We start from the raw sequence: 21005 nt of genomic DNA on the forward strand, positions 1-21005 counted from the left end.
ATCATAGAATTATTGCTAATAAATACATACATTGTGTATGAACTCTGGTTATACTGGTCATACTTCACTGCAGCATATACTCTAAACTAAGCATATAAAGATTTACCATTCCATCAGGATTCTCGAGCTCACGTCTTAATAATATCCTCATAGGTTTTTTATTGCATGACAGAGCAAGCCACATATCATATATCAACTATAATATAGCACTTTACTTCTTTAATGCAATGCTTAGCTGTAAATGTCTATAACGACAAATGAAGTATTTAAATTTGAAGATATCTTGGATCTATGGCAATACCTATAAATATAGAATCGTCATTTCTGCCTGAATTGCACTTTAAAAAGTTCCAACTGCTTCTATTATTGAAAAAGTAATAATAACAATTATAACTATACCATGAAGTATTAAAAGCTGAACATTCAATTTGAAGGTGGCTAAAGTGAAAAAGTGATGAAAAATGAACCTTGTAAAATGCTTGCAATTTATACACATATGCTATATAGAGGCCCTAAAGAGCAAAGAAAAGAATTGTGGAGTTTTTATTACAGTTCATCTTTTCAGAATCCCTTTCCCTTTCTGGCACTAGGGTAGTGCTATGGTTAATAGTTCTCATCTATCAATCATCCCTTTCCTATGTAAGAAAATTTATTCTAATATATCCAAATCTTAGACTAAATGTGTAGGGTTTCTAAATATTGCAAATGTCTTTTTATTTTATTTGGGCTAGGTTTAAGAGTTTAGAAGACCACTAATACATTTTTAAAAGTGTTTTTATATAGAAGTTCAGTTGACTTACAATATTGTGTTAATTTCAGATATACAGCCTAGTGATTCACTATTTTTGCAGACGATACTCATTTTTTCACATTTGAAGTAGCTAACCATTAAATCCAGGTCAGGCAACTTACCATCATTACGCAGAGTCAGTGGTGTTGGAGGACTAAGTACTCGAGCATTCGTCACTGTGTTTTTCACCAGACAAATATAGCTGCCAACATCGGATGTTTGGACTTTAGAAATATAAAGGTTGCCTGTCTCCTGGGAAATGAACCGCCGGCTGTCTTCGGCCACAAAGGAAGGGAATTCATTAAATACCCAGCTATAGATGATTTCTGAAAATATACAAAATTTAATGGTTGAAAGATAGATTATTTTATCAACAGTTACACTCAAAGTTTTATAAGTGTTAGATATGTTGCAAGAATATACATATGTGATTCAGATATCTATATCATTTTATATTTTATGTTCAAAGAACTATAGCTCTTCATTATTAAAGGAAGAGCTGAAATATTTTATTTCTTAAATATTTCTTAAAGTCTTTATCCATTCATCCATGCACTCATTCACTCAATTCTAATATGTGTTGAATGTGTTTTAGATGACTGGCACTATGATATGATAAGACTGAAATTAAAAATATGAGAGAGTCTCCCATTCTCAAAGATCAGTCTAATGAGAGAGATCTACCCAAACCTATGAAAAACTATGTGGAATAAAGAAATGGAGGAGTGGATTGTATTGAAAGGAAGATGAGGGAAAAGGAAGTTAAGCCACAAGTCAATCAGCAAAAACTTCAGCTGAGATGCCTGAGCTACATTCATTTACTAATTTTTTCACCAAATACTAGATGAGGGTTATGGTAGACCGAGAATGCACCAGTTAGGGGGGAAAAAATGTCTGTGTTCTCATGGAGCTTTCATTATAGTGGAAAGAGCAAGAATATAGATCCAAAATAAGTACTTGTCAAGTGGTAATAAGTGCTGGGAAGAAATCTAAAGCATGAATACAGACCTGGAGAATGACAGGGGTGAAAAAGACATGTGAATTTATATTTTAAAACTCTGACAGCTGGGTAGAGATGAGAAAATGTGAGGACAAAGCAGGGACCAGGGGAAGGGGAAGCAGGAGGAAAAATGTCCACTAGCCTCAGGGGCTATTTTCAAAACAGACATGAAACATGTAAATGATTTGCACTAGAATGGTGCTTAGTGGTAGGGACAGTAGTGGTAAAGTGGTGAGAAGTGATTGGTTCTAGTAAAAATATGATGTTAGAGCTGACTGGAATTGCTGATGGATTGATTATGAAATGTGAGAAGGCAAAAGAGATTAGTCAAGGAGTAAGATTTTGAGCCACCACCACAGTTCTAAATTACTGGAGTGAAAAATCCAAGGAAGGGAATTAGAGGTTAGAGATACTGGAAATAAATCCAAATGACTAAACACAGATTAACATGGTGTGTATGTTGTGTTAAGGAACTTGCGCTCTATCCTGGATGTTTTCTAGCAAAGAGTTGACATAAATATATATATCTGTAGGTGTGGGGAAAGAACAAATTAGCCATGATGACGTAGTCGGGCTCTCTCACACCATGGCCTCTCGCTCTTGCCCCATTTTTTTTTTTTTTTCTTGCCCCATGATGTTGCCCACATCATGAGGTACTTGCTTGGCCACAGGCTACTTTGTGCCATATACCTGTAGGAATTTCAGCATGAAAATCCTGGCTGCTGCTGCACTGGGGCTATACTGGAGTGACATCATGGTTATCTTACGTGAAGTTATGTTAGGGTTTCATTATGGCCATATTATGGTCATTCCGGCTGCTGCTGCAGCTGCTGCATTAGCCAGGAAAGAGGCTGTGTTATGGCTGCCGTGCCATCCAGGAGAAAATAAACGTGTCTGCAGTCCCTATGGCTGCTCACATCTTCTTCCAGCCTCTTAGCTTGCCCCTTGGGTTTAGTGATCAATGTGAACAGCAAGACAACTGACATCACAAACAGGAAGAGTGATACAATTGGTATAGTTTGCAGATTACCCAACAGGTGGAGGAAGCCAGTGGCCACCTTATAGCTTCCTCTCAGCGTGGATTCTGGTGGAAGACTGGGAGGCAGTGGACAGTTCACTAAATAGCATTGCAAGACATTACAGGCAGTGAATTTCTCTTTGCTGAACAAGGCAGCATGGACTGCTGCTGGCGCCATCAGGTGGACTTTCCTGACTTCGCTGAAGGTGAATATGGATCATACCCTATGCAATGCTGCACAAGTGCGCAATGTGCAGAGATGTTTGCAAGAACTAGAGCAATGTATATTGGTGTTAGGGCCTTGTGGCCCTAAACCCATGGCCTTGAAGAAGCCAGCATCTCTGACAGTGAGGCAGAAAGTGACAGTGATGATGAACATTATGAGATTAAGGAGAATGATGAAGGACGTTGTGAGACTGAGGATACCTGCTTGGCAACGAGGCCTGTTGTACAGCAGAAAGTAAAGCATGAGCAGTCTATGGCCTGGGTGGAACTCCTCAAGGGGGCCCCAATGTGACCGAGTTCACAACATATCAATCATATACTCAGGTAGAGTTGGTTGACTTGGGTAAGCAGTTTTGGAAAAAGCATGGGGGGCAGGGCAAAGGGGGCCCATTAGCAGCATGGCTTTTGTGACTTTGGGACACTGGGGTGGACAGTATCATATGTGTTACAGATGAAATAGAATAGGTCCAACTCAATTCATTTGCTTAGTCATGTCAGATTGTTTGAGACCCCATAGACTGCAGACTCCAAGCCTCCCTTTCCATCACCAACTCCCAGAGCTTACTCAAACTCATGTCCATTGAGTCGGTGATGCCATCCAACCATCTCATCCTCTGTCACCCCCTTCTCCTCCTGCCTTCAATCTTTCCCAGCATCAGGGTCTTTTCCAATGAGTCAGTTCTTCACATCAGGTGGCCAAAGTATTGGAGTTTCAGCTTCAGCATCAGTTCAGTTCAGTTCAGTTCAGTCACTCAGTCATGTCCGACTCTTTGCAACCCCATGAATTGCAGCACGCCAGGCCTCCCAGTCCATCACCAACTCCCGGAGTTCACTCAGACTCACGTCCATCCAGTCAGTGATGCCATCAAGCCATCTCATCCTCTGTCGTCCCCTTCTTCTCCTGCCTCCAATCCCTCCCAGCATCAGAGTCTTTTCCAATGAGTCACCTCTTCGCATGAGGTGGCCAAAGTACTGGAGTTTCAGCTTTAGCATCATTCCTTCCAAAGAAATCCCAGGGCTGATCTCCTTCAGAATGTACTGGATGGATCTCCTTGCAGTCCAAGGGACTCTCAAGAGTCTTCCCCAACACCACTGTTTAAAAGCATCAATTCTTCAGCACTCAGCATCAGTCCTTTCAATGACTATTCAGGACTGACTTCCTTTAGGATGGACTGGTTGGATGTCTTTGCTGTCCAAGGGACTCTAAAGAGTCTTCTCCAACACCACAGTTCAAAAGCATCAATTCTTCAGCGTTCAGCTTTCTTTATAGTCCAACTCTCACATGAAGACATGACTACTGGGAAAACCATAGCTTTGACTAGAGGGACCTTTGTTGTCAAAGTAATGTCTCTGCTTTTTACTATGCTGTCTAGGTTGATCATAACTTTTCTTCCAAGGAGCAAGCGTCTTTTAATTTCATGCCTGCAGTCATCATCTGCAGTGATTTTGGAGGGTTGGCATCTATAACCATTTACCCTTCATTGAGACAAAGCTTGCAGAATGCTAAACTACTCATGCAAGGGAGGCCTAACCAAACGCATGCCTTCATGGAATGGATTAAGGCTGCCTCCCGCATTATGTGGTCAAACGTGGGAGAGCTCCTGGATACTGAGAGTAAATGGCATGTCTATACCAAGCTGACCCAAATGGTGAGAGAACTGGGCACGAAGCATTCATATTTAACCTAAATACCTGAGGCCCCAATGACAAGCATTTTACTGGAAGCATTCAATATGCCATTTTGAACAATGCCCCATCTACTGCTTTTGAATCCAGGACTGCTATTCTTGTGACTTATGTGTGGTGCCACATCTATGAGGTGACCTTGATAGTGGCTAGCTTGGGAGAAACAGAGGGACAGCAGGAGGCAAAGGGGATTAGAAGTTTGAAGACCCTGAAGGGGGCCTGAGCTGGTAAAGGCCCCCTCCTGGTGGTGAGAATGCAAACGTGGGCTGATTTGTTGGCAGCAGGAATTGACAAATAATACTGATACATAGCTCAGTGCTCTGCTCCCAGAGCTGTGGAGGCAACTGAGACCAGAGTAGAAGTTTACCAAGTTTGGGAAGCATCCATAGCAAGAGGTACAGGTGGTTCAGTTAAAAGATTACATGGCGCCCAAGAATGTTCTTTTGGATGATGCCCTTTTCCGCTTTGAATAAGGCTCAGACCAAGGTCCCTCCTGAAGACTCAGGGACCGGAGACCGCATGTAGAACTTGTAATTCACTGGTCACTAGCTAATGTACAGAGAGTAATGGCCCTGGTTGAAATCAGTGCTGAATGCAACCTTGTTTATGTCTAGCCAGAGGCTGTGTCCTTACCTTTGGAAATTGGAAGGCTCCCTATGTGAAAGGCTTTGTCCTATAATGTATGATGTAGGTTTATGCTGTGTTCTATAATGTAGATTTAGAACAGTGAACTGTAAAGGCCATGCCCTGTGATGTGCTACTAACTTCTCATCCTCCTGTGGATTTAGAACAGTGTGAAAGCATTTGGAATGATGTGGTGCCCCGCGAATACCAAAATTCCCCTCCTTGAAGAAGTGGGCCTCGCGCCTGTAGGGGGTTTTTGCAGGTCCTTAATAAAAAAGCCTGAAGGGGTGGAGTTGACCTTGTGGAGGCTTTCCTGCAATTTTACAAGGACAACTGGTGGACTAGATTTGGCCAAGGAAGATAAAGGCACTCCACATGTAGTGGGTGGCTCTTCTAGTCCCATGAGGGCAAGGACTGCAACATGAATTCCAGGTGATACTTGGCACTGGGTTTTGCTGTGTGTTGGGGATGTAACTGTTTGTTGTTGTAGCATCTACTGCTGTTGCAAGATGTATATTCAAGGGTCAGTGCTACTCACCAACAGACCATCACAAGAGATTGACTGCATGTGGATTGTGAGGTGTGAGACCCTGAAGGGGTGGAGTTTAGGGAAAGGGCAAATTAGCCCAGGTGGCATGGCCAGGCTCTCTTGCCACATGGCCTCTCGCTCTTGTGCCATGTTTGGTGAATAATGATTATGCAGTATCTGAGATCATGGCATCCAGTCCCATCACTTAGGCCGAATAGATGGGGAAACAATGGAACCAGTGAGAGACTTTATTTTCTTGGGCTCCCAAAACACTGCAGATGGTGACTGCAGCCATGAAATTAAAAGATGCTTGCTCCTTGGAAGAAAAGATATGAAAAACCTAGACAGCATATTAAAAAGCAGAGACATTACTTTACCTAAAAAGGTGCATATAGTTAAAGCTATGGCTTTTCAAGTAGTCATATATGGGTATAAGCTGAGCTCCTAAGAATTGCTGCTTTTGAACTGTGGTGCTGGAGAAGACTCTTGAGAGTCCCTTGGACTGCAAGGAGATCCAACCAGTCCATCCTAGAGAATCAGTCCTGAAGATTCATTGGGAGGACTGAAGTTGAAATGGAATCTCCAATACTTTGACCACCTGATGTGAAGAACTGACTCATTGGAAAAGACCCTGATGCTGGAAAAGACTGAGGCAGGAGGAGAAGGTGACGACAGAGGATGAGATGGTTGGATGGCATCACCATCTCAATGGACATGAGTTTGAGCAAGCTCCAGGAGCTGCTGATGGACAGTGAGGCCTGGAGTGCTGCAGCCCATGGGGTTGCAAAGAGTTGGACACAACTGAGCGACTGAACTGAACTGAGCTGAACGGCTGAGCTCATTTACAGCACTGTGCATGTGTGTCGTGAAGTCCGTGCTTGGCCACAGGCTCCTTAGTGTGGTACACCTGTAGGAGTTTCACCATGAAAGCCCCGGCTGCTGCTGCACTCAGAAAAGGTGATGGCAGCCTGCTCCAGCACTCTTGCCTGGAAAATCCCATGGACGGAGGAGCCTGGTAGGCTGCAGTCCATGGGGTCACGAAGAGTCGGACACGACTGAGCGACTTCACTTTCACTTTTCACTTTTCACTTTCAAGCATTGGAGAAGGAAATGGCAACCCACTCCAGTGTTCTTGCCTAGAGAATCCCAGGGATGAGGGAGCCTGGTGGGCTGCCGTCTATGGGGTCACACAGAGTTGGACACGACTGAAGTGACTTAGCAGCAGCAGCAGCTGCTGCACTAGGGCTACATTGGAGCGACATCATCATTATATTATATTATGGCTTCACTATGGCTATATTATGGTTATGTTCTGGCTGCTGCTACAGCTGCTATGTCAGCCAGGAGAGAGTCTGTGTTATGGCTGCCAGGCTAGCCAGGAGAGAATAAACGTGTCTGCAGTTCCTACAGCTCCTCATATCTTCTTCCAGCATCGTAGCTCGTGCCTTGCCTTCCCTAGGTTCAGTGAACATAGAGACAGTGTGAACAGCAAGACAATTGCCATCATGAACAGGAACAGTGATACAGTAGGGTATTCTGGGGATTCTGCAAAGGCTGAATTTAAGTAAGCCTAAGGTTGCTGAAGGGAGCGAGAGAATATTGCATACTAAAGGTAAGAGCTGAAGAAATCTGAATCAGAACCTAATCATAACAACAAGAAAAAGGATATTGGGATATTAGCCCAATAAATACATAGGAGGAACGTCCCTGGTGACTCAGACAGTAACAAATTCTCCTGAGATGCAGGAGACTTGGGTTTGATCCCTGGGTCAGGAAGATCCCCTGGAGAAGGGAATGCCTACTCACTCCAGTATTCTTGCTTGGAGAATTCCACGGAATAAGGAGACTGGTGGGCTATATCTCATGCAGTCACAAAGACTACACTTTCAAGACAAATGAAGAGACAGATAGTTCAGGAACATTTTCATATCTCCCTTGAATGGCTGGGAGGAGGACGGCATGTGAAGTTCAGGATTAAATAAAAATGAGGTCAAACTACTTTAAGGAGAAAGATCATTGGTTCACTTTCAGGACATTTTGAGTTTGAGGCAAATCCACATAAGCAGTTCCAGCAGTTGGTAAACATGTGTTTGAAGTTCACGAGAGTAAATCTGTGATTGGAAGTTATTGGTGTATTGGTATAATTGAATCAGGTAAGTAGATGAGAATAAATATGGTGAGAAGATAATTCTCTGGAAAACACAACATATAAATAAAAGAAAGAAAACAAAAACTGTTCAGAAGGGGAGAGGGAAGGAACCATTGGAAAAATTCAAGGGGAATAAAGAAAATGCAGTGCCACAGAGGCCAATGGATCAACCATTTCAGGAAGGTTAAATAATGCCAGCTAAGGAAAAAGGACTTAGTAGGAATATTTATAAAGATAATAAAGGTAAATGTTACTTAAGATTGACATTTGGGATATCACTGAATGGAAACTTCAATAGATGAGTGGAAATCAAAACCATATTGCAACTGAGTTAATAAAAGAAAAAAAATTGTTTGCCAATAGCATTAAAATCTCAATAGACATTAGAATTACCTGTGTTATAGCTGAAAGAGCAGATTTTGAGGTCCCCTTTCTCCACAGTTATTTGTTTAATAACACCACTTGAACTTTTAAGAAAGCTCAAATGTGATTCTAATCTACAGTGAGGATTAGAAAGCCCTATTTTATCCCTTTCTTCTCTTCCTTTTTCTCTCTCCTTCCTTCTCTCCCTTCTCCTCCCTCCCTCCTTTCTCCCTTCCAATATATGGCTTATTCTAATTGTTATAATGAGAGTTTCATTTGTTGCTGAAACAACACTCAGACATTTTTATATTTTTTGCAATTTATTTTTGGGTTAGACTTTACTGGAGTTATCTTGATTTTTGATTTGTATTACTAGAAATTTTGGAATAAATAAAGCAAAGAACAATCACATTAGAGATTATCATTAACTGAAATCAAATTTTGTGGTACCAATAGTGTTTCTTAAGTCACTGTTTTTTAAAATATTTTTAGAATAAGCAGAAAGTATTTACACAAAATTGGCATTTTTCTCAAATTTTATAGGTTAATGGGTATTTGGTTATTCAACAATGTTCATTTAGTTTTTAAAATAACTTTTTAGTTTTATATAGCAAAGCATTTCATAATTTTAAGAGGAAAAAAAGTGGAAATAGTACACAGTAGAAAAGCTGAGAGTCTGAATTTTAATTGGATTTTCTGCCTGTGCCAAAAATGAATATATTGAACCAATCTAAACCTCTCTTAAAGTTACTGTTTACTTTCTCTTGTACATTTTTTTTCATTCTCTATCAGCATTTATTTAAAATTCTTTTCAAACTTGTCTTTACTTTCATGAAAAAACAAGCATTCACTTTATTTTTGGTATGTCAGAACCTGAAGATAACAAAATGATTCAGGAAAGTAGTAAAACATAGTTGGCTCTGGGGGCATAGCCTTTACTCCCATATAACACTTGGCTTCATAACAATTATGCTTGGCCTTAAAAATATTTTAATATAAACTGATATATTAAATATTGAAACATTGATATCATCACACATTATCAGAAGTTGGTCAGTTGTGATTTTTCCCATTCCTATCAGGTTTTTTTTTTTTTTTTAATAGCATGTTTGACTTAGTCAACTTAAAATGTCTTAGAAGTCTTGATATTATTCTTCAATGTGTACTCCATAAAGTTTTTATGTTAAATTTCTCTAGTGCATTTTTTTATACTGTGTGATAACATACATTTTGTTTACAAACTTGTGCTGTGTTGACTTAAGGTTTTGGTTTCTTATGGGAGATTTTTTTTAACTTTTTTTCCTGAGTCAGTGAGAGCCATTCAGTTTCACTGAAAGAATAGCACATTAAGGACCTGGTTTGGTGCAGACATTTATTCTAACTTTCCCTCTGAGGAAGACCCAAAGACTTGTCCTTTATACCAGCATGAACAATCATCCTCAAGCTCCTAGAGTCTATAGTCTATCTCTATGAATCTTTGTTGCCAACATTTCCTCAGGATTAATGGATTAATAGTATTCCTAGATGTCAGTTAGGATTTATTCCTAGATATTTTTCGATTTGTTTCTGATACCTGCTTTTTTTCCCATTCCTGTGAGCTTGGCTATATAGTAAGCTTTATTTTATTTCCCATTTCTAAATTAGGGGAAAGGTTCTAGGTTGGCTCTATTTTCCTAGTTGAATGTCTGGGTTTTGTGGCTTTGTTCATTGCAGATTTTCATCACACTTGCTGTAATTGATTCAGTGTCACCAAACAGACTAGCTTTCTTTTGCTCCCCTGACAAGATGATTACTTAAATGATATATTTCTATGTCTACAGGGTATAAAAACATGATCATCCTTACGGGAAAAGATGTTCATTTCTTATAACTGCAGTGCCATTAATTTTTTAAAAAAGTATGAGAAAGGGGAATAAAACTGCATACTGCACTCTCTGAAGTCTTTGAAAACCATTTCAATGAGTAATCATATGAAATTCATTTCAACATTCTCTAATATAACTGCAAGTTAGAAGATAACCATTCTTCTTCCTAATAATGTGTGTCCATAGTAGAAGCTGTGGGTCAAAAGATTTGGAGAGAACACAATGTATATAGCAGTTGATTTGTTCACCACCGAATTAATACTGTGACTCTATTAGGGAGTCTGGGTTCTTTTGTTTGTTTGTTTTTGGTTTTTATCCTTGTCAGCTATAAAAAGGAAAACCTAAAAATCAGAACCTTCTTTTTTAATATGTTTTATGGTTTATAATAAAATTTTCAGCTAATGGGCTATATTTTTCACAATCTCTGCTCTTATCTGTTTTTGGTTATCCTTGTAATGTGAGATATATAAAATAGCTATAATTATAATTTGTTCTTTATTATACCAGTGGAACTTTTTAGCTTGTTTTAATATTAAATTAAGCTTTTTACTTGTAGTTTGATAAGTTTTTTTTTTTCATTTTACTGGATACTGCTTAATAGAGTGTATGTCATAAGCAATTTAGTATTTATTAATTGCTTTGTAAACATTCTTGGTTTTACAGTTCCATTATCTGTTATGACTCCTTTGCCTCCAGTTCTGAAGAAATAATTGATGTGAATATATTTGAATAATGAAAATTAGTAAGTTATTGGATAAAATGGTACTGCTTTAAAAATTGGCACAATGAAGATTTTTGCTTATATAAAGTTTGCAGCTGGTGGCTAGCTACCATTTTGAATTTTAAAATTAATGGTATCATGAAGGAAATTATAGGGAATTATATGATTAATTATCCATTACTACTTAGCATAAGGGGATATACTCTTTGGAAGGAAAGTTATGACCAACCTAGATAGCATATTGAAAAGCAGAGACATTACTTTGTCAACAAAGGTCCATCTAGTCAAAGCTATGGTTTTTCCAGTGATCATGTATGGATGTGAGAGTTGGACTATAAAGAATGCTGAGCACCGAAGAATTGATGCTTTTGAACTGTGGTACTGGAGAAGACTCTCAAGAGTCCCTTGAACTGCAAGGAGATCAAACCAGTCAATCCTGAAGGAAATAATTCCTGAATATTCATTGGAAGGACTGATGTTGAAGCTGAAACTCCAATACCTTGGCCACCTGATGTGAAGAACTGACTCATTGGAAAAGACCCTGGTGCTGGGAAAGATCGAAGGTGGAAAGGAAAAGCAATGACAGAGAATGGAATGGTTGGATGGCATCACCGACTCAATGGACATGAGTTTGGGTAAACTTTGGGAGTTGGTGATGGACAGGGAGGCCTGACGTGCTGTGGTTCACGGGGTCACAAAGACTCAGACACGACTGAGTGACTGAACTGAACTGAATCTGAAACTAAGGTAATGTTATTTGTGATAGAAAATGTCATTATTAGCAACATTAAGTACTCTTGCCAGAGTAGAAACTAAATCTACTGCATTTACCACCATACCCCTCAGGACCTAACAAAATGGCTGGTATGTAGTTGCTCAATACATAGTTGATGAGAAAATGAATAATTAGAAGATAAATACCAATATATATATTTAATAAATAGTTCTAAATTTTAAGAGTAGATTTTTTCATATTTTAAATTTCTTATTGCAAATTTTTTAAGATGTACTTGAACTTATCTTGGCCTTTAGACTATAAATGAAAGATTATGTTTGGTAACTGAGCTAAAAACAGATCCTGAGAAGTAATGTAGGCAGTTTTAAAGATCTGGTTTGTACAGTCAATGAACAAAAGAGAAAGGGTCATGTTTACAAAGTTACTATGAAATATTTTTGTGATTTATTATTAAGTAAATTAAACAGAGGTTTAGAGGGATGTTAAATTTGAGGTGATTCAACCTCCCTCTTTCATGGTTGGTGACTACAGCCATGAAATTAGACACTAGCTTCTTGGAAGGAAGACTATGACAAACCTGTATAGTCAAAGCTATGGTTTTTCAAGTAGTGATTACAGATGTGAGAGTTGGACCATAAAGAAGGCTGAATGCCAAAGAACTGATGATTTTGAACTCTGGTGCTGGAAAAGACTCTTGAGAGTCCCTTGGACAAAAAGGAGATCAAACCCATCAGTCCTATAAAAATCAGCCCTGGATATTCATTGAAAAGACTGATGCTGAAGCTGAAGCTCCAATACTTTGTCCACCTGATGTGAACAGTCAACTCATTTGAAAAGCTCCTGCTACTGGGAAAGACTGAAGGCAAAAGAAGAGGGTGGCAGAGGATGGGGTGGTTGGATAACATCACCAATTCAATGGATGTGAACTTGGGTGAACTGTGGGAGAGGATGAGGGCTAGGGAGACCTGGTGTGCTGGAGTCTACAGTGTCACAAAGGGCTGGACACAACTTAGCTACTGAACAACAACCACCACCTCCCTCTCAGGTTAACAGTCTTAATGGTGGTCAGTCATTTTGCCTCTGCTTGAACATATCACTGTCACTGTTGAGGAAGCTGATTTGGCACCTCGAGTTATTAAATGGATCATATCTAAAGGTTATTTTGGCTGCTAGTTTTAGAATAGAGACTGAGATCAAGACAACTTCAAGTACTCACAAGTAAGTAGTGATACGTTTTTATATGCAAAGCACCATTTAAGGTATGTAGAAATAAGGTAGAGCTGGGAAAGGAAAGGAACTAACTTGAGAATTAAGTATGAATTGCACATTTTCCCCCAACTCCCAGTCACACACACACACAGAGATTAGAAGGCAATGCCGTGAGTGAATAAGACTATGGACTTTGGGATCACAAAGATCATAGTTCCAGTGATGGATGCGTGATCTAATGACCTGTGTACATTTGGGCAAACTAGGGCCTTCCCTGGTGGCTCAGATGGTAAAGGGTCTGTCTGCAATGTGGGAGACCCAGACTATATTCCTGGGTCGGGAAGATCCCCTGGAGAAGGAAATGGCAACCCACGCCAGTACTCTTGCCTGGAAAATTCCATGAACAGAGGAGCCTTGTAGGCTACAGTCCATGAGTCACAAAGAGTCGGACACAACTGAATGACTTCACTCACTCACTTTAGTCTCTCATCTGTAAAATGCAGTTAATGGTGAAATTGTATGTTAAATGAGATATTATATGTAAGATTAGTACTTCTAGAACTAGATGCAGTTATTACCATCACTATAATCATATTCAACATTAAAGTTGTGAGGCTCAAACTGGTGAGCCAGTGGCAAATTATACCTAATAATTTTTAGAGAAGAAAATGCAATCTGACTCATCCTAAGCCTATATCTTGTCATCATATTTTATCTTTGCATCACGCTGCTTTGATTATTATATTCTAATATTGTGAGTGTGCCTGTGTGCTGAGTTGTTTCAGTCATGTCCAACTCTTAGTGACCCTATGGTCCATAGCTCACCAGGCTCCTCTGTCCCTGGGATTCTCCAGGGAAGAACACTGGTGTGGGTTGCCATTCCCACCTCCAGAGGATCTTCCTGACCCAGGGACTAGACCTGCATCTCTTACATCTCTTGAATTGGTAGTAGGTTCTTTACACTAGTGCCGCCTGGGAAGCCTATTCTAACATTATTGAATCTCAATTTCAATATTTATAAAATAGAATAGTAATATCTAAATGATATGATTGTGCTGAGGATTACATAAGCCACTTAAATGAGAGCGTTCAACCTGCAGAAACTGTTCAGTAAGGGTACCTGTTGGCTTAGGATAAATGACCTGATATATTCCAGTAGAATTTGGTATGGTGCAGATTCTTTGTGAACCTTGTACATCTGGGTTTAATTTCTACAAGTGTCAAATATTTCACCTCTAAAACTTAGCCAGAAGCAAGAATCCTGAGAGCAACAGCAAAAGAAAGTTGTCTAACTGACACTTGGTTAGAGCCCAGAGAATCAAGATATTTTTTAAGATGTTGTGAAAAACGCAAGAGAGGACATTTATCATATGTTTTAAAAATTGAATCATCTTAATACAAAGACAGTCTGTATTACATAGTTTCAGTTATCTTGGTTGAAGAAAACAAAGTACTAATTCTTCTTTTTATAAGTTTTTGAGACATGTATTTTCATTATGTTTATTACCTAGAGTCAGAAGCAACAGAGTTCTGCTTAAGAATTATAATATGTCACTGAGACAAAATAAAAATGTATATGCATATAACTCAAAACACCTTTAGCAAAACAAAATATAAAGAAAATAGTATTTATAATAGAAACAGTAGTAAACTGGCATTCTCTCACAATCCACAACTCAAAGGATTCCAAGTAAGTGAATTCCAAGTTCTAGAGTTCAAGTGGGTGACAATAGCTATTTTTATTTTCCCTGAGGAATGTTTGACACTACAGAGGACATTTTTTTAATCTCAGGAGCCCTGTGTCTAGATATAAAGGTCATTGCTAACTCTTTTTGAAATGCAACCTAAATTTCTTGCTTTGCTAAGGAGTTTTTAAATTATTTTTTATTGAATTGTAAACTCTATCAGGACAGAGACCAGCATTTTCCCTACAGGGTGTGATAGTCCGGGGCACAGGTTCAACTTAGGTTTTGGACTTTGCATGCAAAAGCATTCACACTAAACTTCCAACAATTGCTTGTTAAAATGCACTGATACTAGCCCTTGATGAACAACAAGATATCTGTTTACTGAAACCTTCCCAAGAAATAAGACCTGGTGTGCTTATCAAAGTGCTTATGAAGAGCTTACGTGAAAAGAAAAAAAAAAAAGATGCATAGAGATTTACTGGGAGATTGTATAGTTCATTCATTAGATATGACCGAGGTAACCTACAAGTTTATCCTCCTCAGATCAGAACACTTGACCTTAATGATAACAACAATAACAGTAACAGTGAATATTTATGTTCTTAGGTCGGTTTCCTAGAAACAGAATCTGAGAAGGGGATTCCTTTGAATGTGATTCATTGATAGAGTGTTCCCATGAGAAGGGATTAAGGGAAGAAAGACTGGGTAAAGAGGAAAAAAAAAAAAAAAGAGGAAACAAGGATGTGGTCCTTGATAGAATTAGTTTAGGAGACTAATCCCACTTAGGGCTTTGGGAATGCAAATTTCACTGTCGACTTGGTAAGTCAACAGAAGGTAAAGAGAATCAGTCTTTTATACTCACCTCCCCTACATCCATTGTGGAGGAGCTGGAAGGCTTTAAGCAAACACTGAAAATGTATTTGCTCCACTCATGACGAAGATTGGAAGCTGCGACGAGCATAACAAAGGGTTATGAGCGTTCACTGAGTGCCTAAGGCTGGGAACAGATGACGAAGGGTCAATACGACTGGCCTTGAGGCATTTGAAGGCTTCCTTCTGACCACCTGTTTCTGAGAGCAAGGACTGTTGTTTCACGATAAGACTCCCTTTAAAGTTTCGCCAAAGCTATGTTATGGCTTGGGCAGTAGGAACTGTATTTTATGCTTGAATGCTTTAATGTTTATCTGGAATGGCTACGTGCAAGTCAGCCTTATGCTCTATTCCCTGAAAATTATAAAACTACACAATTGGATAATAAACTTTGTCAGTCCACTAGAGGCTGTCCCTGAGTGTCCTTTTCAAAGTGCGGTTCTCCGAACCTTACAATCCATCAGTTACTGGCTGCCAGCAGGGAGCCCTACTTGCACCTCGCTTCTCTCTAAAGAAGGTACAACTACCAGATGAGTGCAAAGCCAGAAGAGAGAAAACTGGATGTAACTAACACCAATAGGATCTAGTAAAACTCTAGCACCAATGGGTTCCATACAGTGTTTCTATGTATATTAGTTTATTTAAATCTTACTGAGATAAGTAACCCTGTTTTATGAATGAGGGAACTGAGATACAAAGATAAAAAAACTTGACCAAGAAGTCTTACTGCGCACAGATCTCTATTTGAAAAAAGAAAAGCCTGATTAGTAGCTATTTCAAGTATCTAGGATCCAATTTTGCCAATTAAAACTTTCATGCTTCAAATAACTATTCAGAGATGTGTCTAAATCCCACTCACTAGACAAAAGCAGGTTTCTGGATTCCTATTAACTACTGAGTCACTATCTAAATAAACTATGATCACAGGGCCTCAATTATGTAAAAAGGTAAAGGTGTATCCTGCTAGCATAAAAGCCCACTGTAAAATAGGACAGAGTGCCTGACCTGCAGATGTTCATAGGGATAAAAGCAATTGTACACAGCTGCCAACAAGTATACTTATTCTTGCTCTCCTCTTATATTAAGATTATATGGAATCTAGAAAAATGGTACTGATGAATTTATGTGCAGGGTAGGAATAAAGACGCAGATGTAGGTAATAGACTTGTGGACACTGCAGGGGAAGGAGATGGTGAGACAAATTGAGAGAGGAGCATTGATATATATACACTACCATACCATGTGTAAAATAGAGAGTGGGACGCTGTTTTATAGCACAGGGAGCCTTCTAGTGCTCTCTGATGACCTAAGGGGAGGGATGGGGACAGTGGTAGAGAGGCTCAAGAGGGAGGGTACATAGACATATCTTCAGATGTATACTTACAGCTGATTCACGTTGCTATAAGGCAGGAACCAACACAGCATTGTAAAGCAATTATTCTCAAAAAATGTTTTCAAACACTTAGAGTTTTTCAAATAGTTAACAACAACAACAACAACAAGAACAAAACCCTCCATGCATAAATAATCCAGTATTGCTGGTATCAATGGAGGTCCACAAGACAGCAGTGTTTGATGAGTAGAAAGGACTAATCTTGACCAATATTCCAAAGGAGGGAAAAAGGAGATATTGAATAATAGAATAAAGTTTACTCATTTGTCTGTGTTTTATTTGGCAAAACGTATTTTATCCTAAAGGTATTTGTCATTTGTACACAAATAAAAGAAATAAAATTTAATTTAGCTCTAAGCATTTGAAGCAAAAGAAAATTCATAAAATATGTATTCAAAACAGTCAACATTTTTAATAGACTGAATTTTTAAGAGATATCTAACATTTTAACTTCATGCTATGCAAATTTTACACTGTAAATTTGAAGATTTACTGTATCAGAAATATTAGCAGAAATAAATATGAGTTATCCCTCTTTTAGGTAGATAAGCTCACAGAAGACAAAATCTTCCAGAGTTATGATTAACTTAAGCTTTGTATTTTAAATATGGAATTCTGGTTGCTTTTGGATTACTTTTATCATGTAGGTGCAGTAGAGAATCTTTGGGTTCAGTTCAGTAGCTCAGTCATGTCTGACTCTTTGCAACCCCACAGACTGCAGCACACCAGGCTCCTTGCACATCACCAACTCCTGGAGCTTACTCAAACTCATGTCCATAGCGTCGGTGCTGCCATCCAACCATCTCATTCTCTGTCATCTGCTTCTCCCTCCTTCAATCTTTCCTAGCACTAGTGTCTTTTCAAATGAGTCAGTTCTTCACATCAGGTGGCCAAAGTATTGGAATTTCAGCTTCAGCACCTGTCCTTCCAATGAATATTCAGGACTGATTTCCTTTAGGGTGGACTGGTTGGATGTTCTTGCAGTCCAACGGACTGCCAACAGTCTTCTCCAACACCACAGTTCAAAAGCATCAATTCTTCACTGCTCACATTTCTTTATAGTTCAACTCTCACATTCATGTGTGACTACTGGTAAAACCATAGCTTTGACTAGACAGACTTTTGTTGGCAAAGTAATGTCTCTGCTTTTTGACATGTTCTCTAGGTTCGTCATGGATTTTCTGCGAAGGAGCAAGCATCTTTTAATTCCATGGCTGCAGTCACCATCTGCAGTGATTTTTGGAGGCCTCCAAAATAATTGCTGTTTACACTGTTTTCCCATCTATTTACCATGAAGTGATGGGACTGGATGCCATTATCTTAGTTTTCTGAATGTTGAGCTTTAAGCCAACTTTTCGCTCTCCTCTTTCACTTTCATCAAGAGGCTCTTTAGTTCTTCTTTGTTTTCTTCCTTAAGTGTGGTGCCATCTGCATATCTGAGGTTATTGATATTTCTACTAGCAATCTTCATTCCATACTGTGCTTTATCCAGCCCGACATTCCTCATATGTACTCTGCATAGAAGTTAAATAAGCAGAGTGGCAATATACAGCCTTGATGTACCCCTTTCCCAATTTGGAACTAGTCCATTGTTCGATGTCACATTCTAGCTGTTGCTTCTTGTCCTGAATACAGATTTCTCAGGAGGCAGGTCAGGCAGTCTGGTATTTCAGTCTCTTTAAGAATTTCCCATAGTTTGTTGTGATTCACACAGTCAAAGGCTTCTGTGTAATCAATAATGCATGATTCACATACTGTTGAAACCTTGCTTGGAGAATTTTGAACATTACTTTAGTACTGTGTGAGATGAGTGCAATTATGTGGTAGTTTGAGCATTCTTTGGCATTGCCTTTCTTTGGGATTGGAATGAAAACTGACCTTTTCCAGTTCTATGGCCACTGTTGAGTCTTCCAAATTTGCTGGCATATTAAGTGCAGCACTTTCACAGCATCATCTTTTAGGATTTGAAATAAATCACCTGGAATTCCATAACCTCCACTAGCTTTGTTTGTAGTGATGCTTCCTAAGGCCCACTTGACTTCAAATTCTAGGATATCTGGCTCTAGGTGAGTGATCACAGAATCATATTTATCTGGGTAATGAAGATCTTTTTGCATGCTTCTTCTATGTATTCTTGCCATCTCCTCTTAATATCTTCTGCTTCTGTTAGGGCCATACACTTTCTGTCGTTTATTGTTCCTATTTTTGCAGGAAATAATCCTGTGATATCTCTAATTTTCTTAAAGAGATCTTTAGTATTCCAGAGTTTTAGATCTATAAGTATAGATACCAAGCCTAGAGAATCTTTCAGTTCAGTTCAGTTGCTCAGTCGTGTCCAACTCTCTGTGACACTATTTATTGCAGCACACCAGGCCTCCCTGTCCATCACCAACTCCCGGAGTTCACTCAAACTCACGCCCATAGAGTCGGTGATGCCATCCAGCCATCTCATCCTCTGTTGTCCCCTTCTCCTCCTGCCCCCAATCCCTCCCAGCATCAGAGTCTTTTCCAATGAGTCAACTCTTCTCATGAGGTGGCCAAAGTACTGGAGTTTCAGCTTTAGCATCAGTCCATTCAACGAACACACAGGACTGATCTCCTTTAGAATGGACTAGTTAGATCTCCTTTAGAATGGACTAGTTAGATCTCCTTGCAGTCCAAGGGACTCTCAGGAGTCTTCTCCAATACCACAGTTCAAAAGCATCAATTCTTCTATGCTCAGCTTTCTTCACAGTCTGACTCTCACATCCATCCATGACCACTGGTAAAACCATAGCCTTGACTAGACAAACCTTTGTTGGCAAAGGAATGTCTCTACTTTTGAATATGTTATCTAGGTTGGTAATAACTTACCTTCCAGGGAGTAAGCATCTTTTAATTTCATGGCTGCAGTCAGCATCTGCAGTGATTTTGGAGCCCAAAAATATAAACTCTGACACTGTTTCCACTGTTTCCCATCAATTTCCCATGAAGTGATGGGACCACATGCCATGATTTTAGTTTTCTGAATGTTGAGTTTTAAGCCAACTTTTTCACCCTCCTCTTTTACTTTCATCAAGAGGCTTTTTAGTTCCTCTTCACTTTCTGCTATATGGGTGGTGTCATCTGCATATATGAGGTTATTGATATTTCTCCCAGCAAGCTTGATTTCAGCTTGTGCTTCTTCCAGCCGAGCGTTTCTCATGGTGTACTCTGCATATAAGTTAAATAAGCAGGGTGACAATATACAGCCTTGACATACTCCTTTTCCTATTTGGAACCACTCTGTTGTTCCATGTCCAGTTCTATCTGTTGCTTCTTCATCTGCATACAGGTTTCTCAAGAGGCAGGTCAGGTGGTCTGGTATTTCCATCTCTTTCAGAATTTTCCACAGTTTATTGTGATCCACATAGTCAAAGGCTTTGGCATAGTCAATAAAGCAGAAATAGATGCTTTTCTGGAACTCTCTTGCTTTTTCCATGATCCAGCAGTTGTTGGCAATTTGATCTCTGGTTCCTCTGCCTTTTCTAAAAACAGCTTGAACATCTGGAAGTTCATGATTCACATATTGCTGAAGCCTGGCTTGGAGAATTTTGAGCATTACTTTGCTAGCATGTGAGATGAGTGCAATTGTGCGGTAGTTTGAGCATTCTTTGGCATTGCCTTTCTTTGGGATTGGAATGAAAAGTGACCTTTTCCAGTCCTGTGGCCACTGCTGAGTTTTCCAAACTTGCTGGCATATTGAGTGCAGCACTTTCATAGCATCATGTTTCAGTATTTGAAATAGCTCTGCTGGAATTCCATCACCTCCACTAGTTTTGTTCATAGTGATGTTTTCTAGGCCCACTTGACTTCACATTCCAGGATGTGTGGGTCTAGGTGACTGATCACACCATCATGATTCTCTTGGTCATGAAGATGTTTTTTGTATAGTCTTCTGTGTATTCTTGCCACCTCTTCTTAATATCTTTAGATATCTTTAAAATCTTTAGATAATATCTTTAGAATCTTTAGAAAATATGAATTATTATAATGAGATTCCTGCTGCTCAACTTCTTCTTACATTCAAGGTAATTTTTCATAAACATTTTAATGCTTTTACCAGTTAAGTAATATTCATTAATCCTTCATGCAAATCTTTAATGAAGGTGATTTATTTC

General features: G+C 39.2%; 1 protein-coding gene across 1 annotated transcript in view; it reads right to left on the reverse strand.

Moving 5' to 3' along the window:
- The window catches only part of CNTN5 (contactin 5), a 1662845-nt gene that overhangs the window by 463897 nt on the left and 1177943 nt on the right, over positions 1–21005 (reverse strand). The window contains exon 8 of the mRNA XM_027979105.3: positions 913–1116. Coding sequence (XP_027834906.2) covers positions 913–1116 — 204 coding nt within the window. The remainder of the gene's footprint in view (positions 1–912; positions 1117–21005) is intronic.

Source organism: Ovis aries, chromosome 15 (genome assembly GCF_016772045.2).
Source record: "Ovis aries strain OAR_USU_Benz2616 breed Rambouillet chromosome 15, ARS-UI_Ramb_v3.0, whole genome shotgun sequence".
Taxonomy (NCBI): Eukaryota; Metazoa; Chordata; class Mammalia; order Artiodactyla; family Bovidae; genus Ovis; species Ovis aries.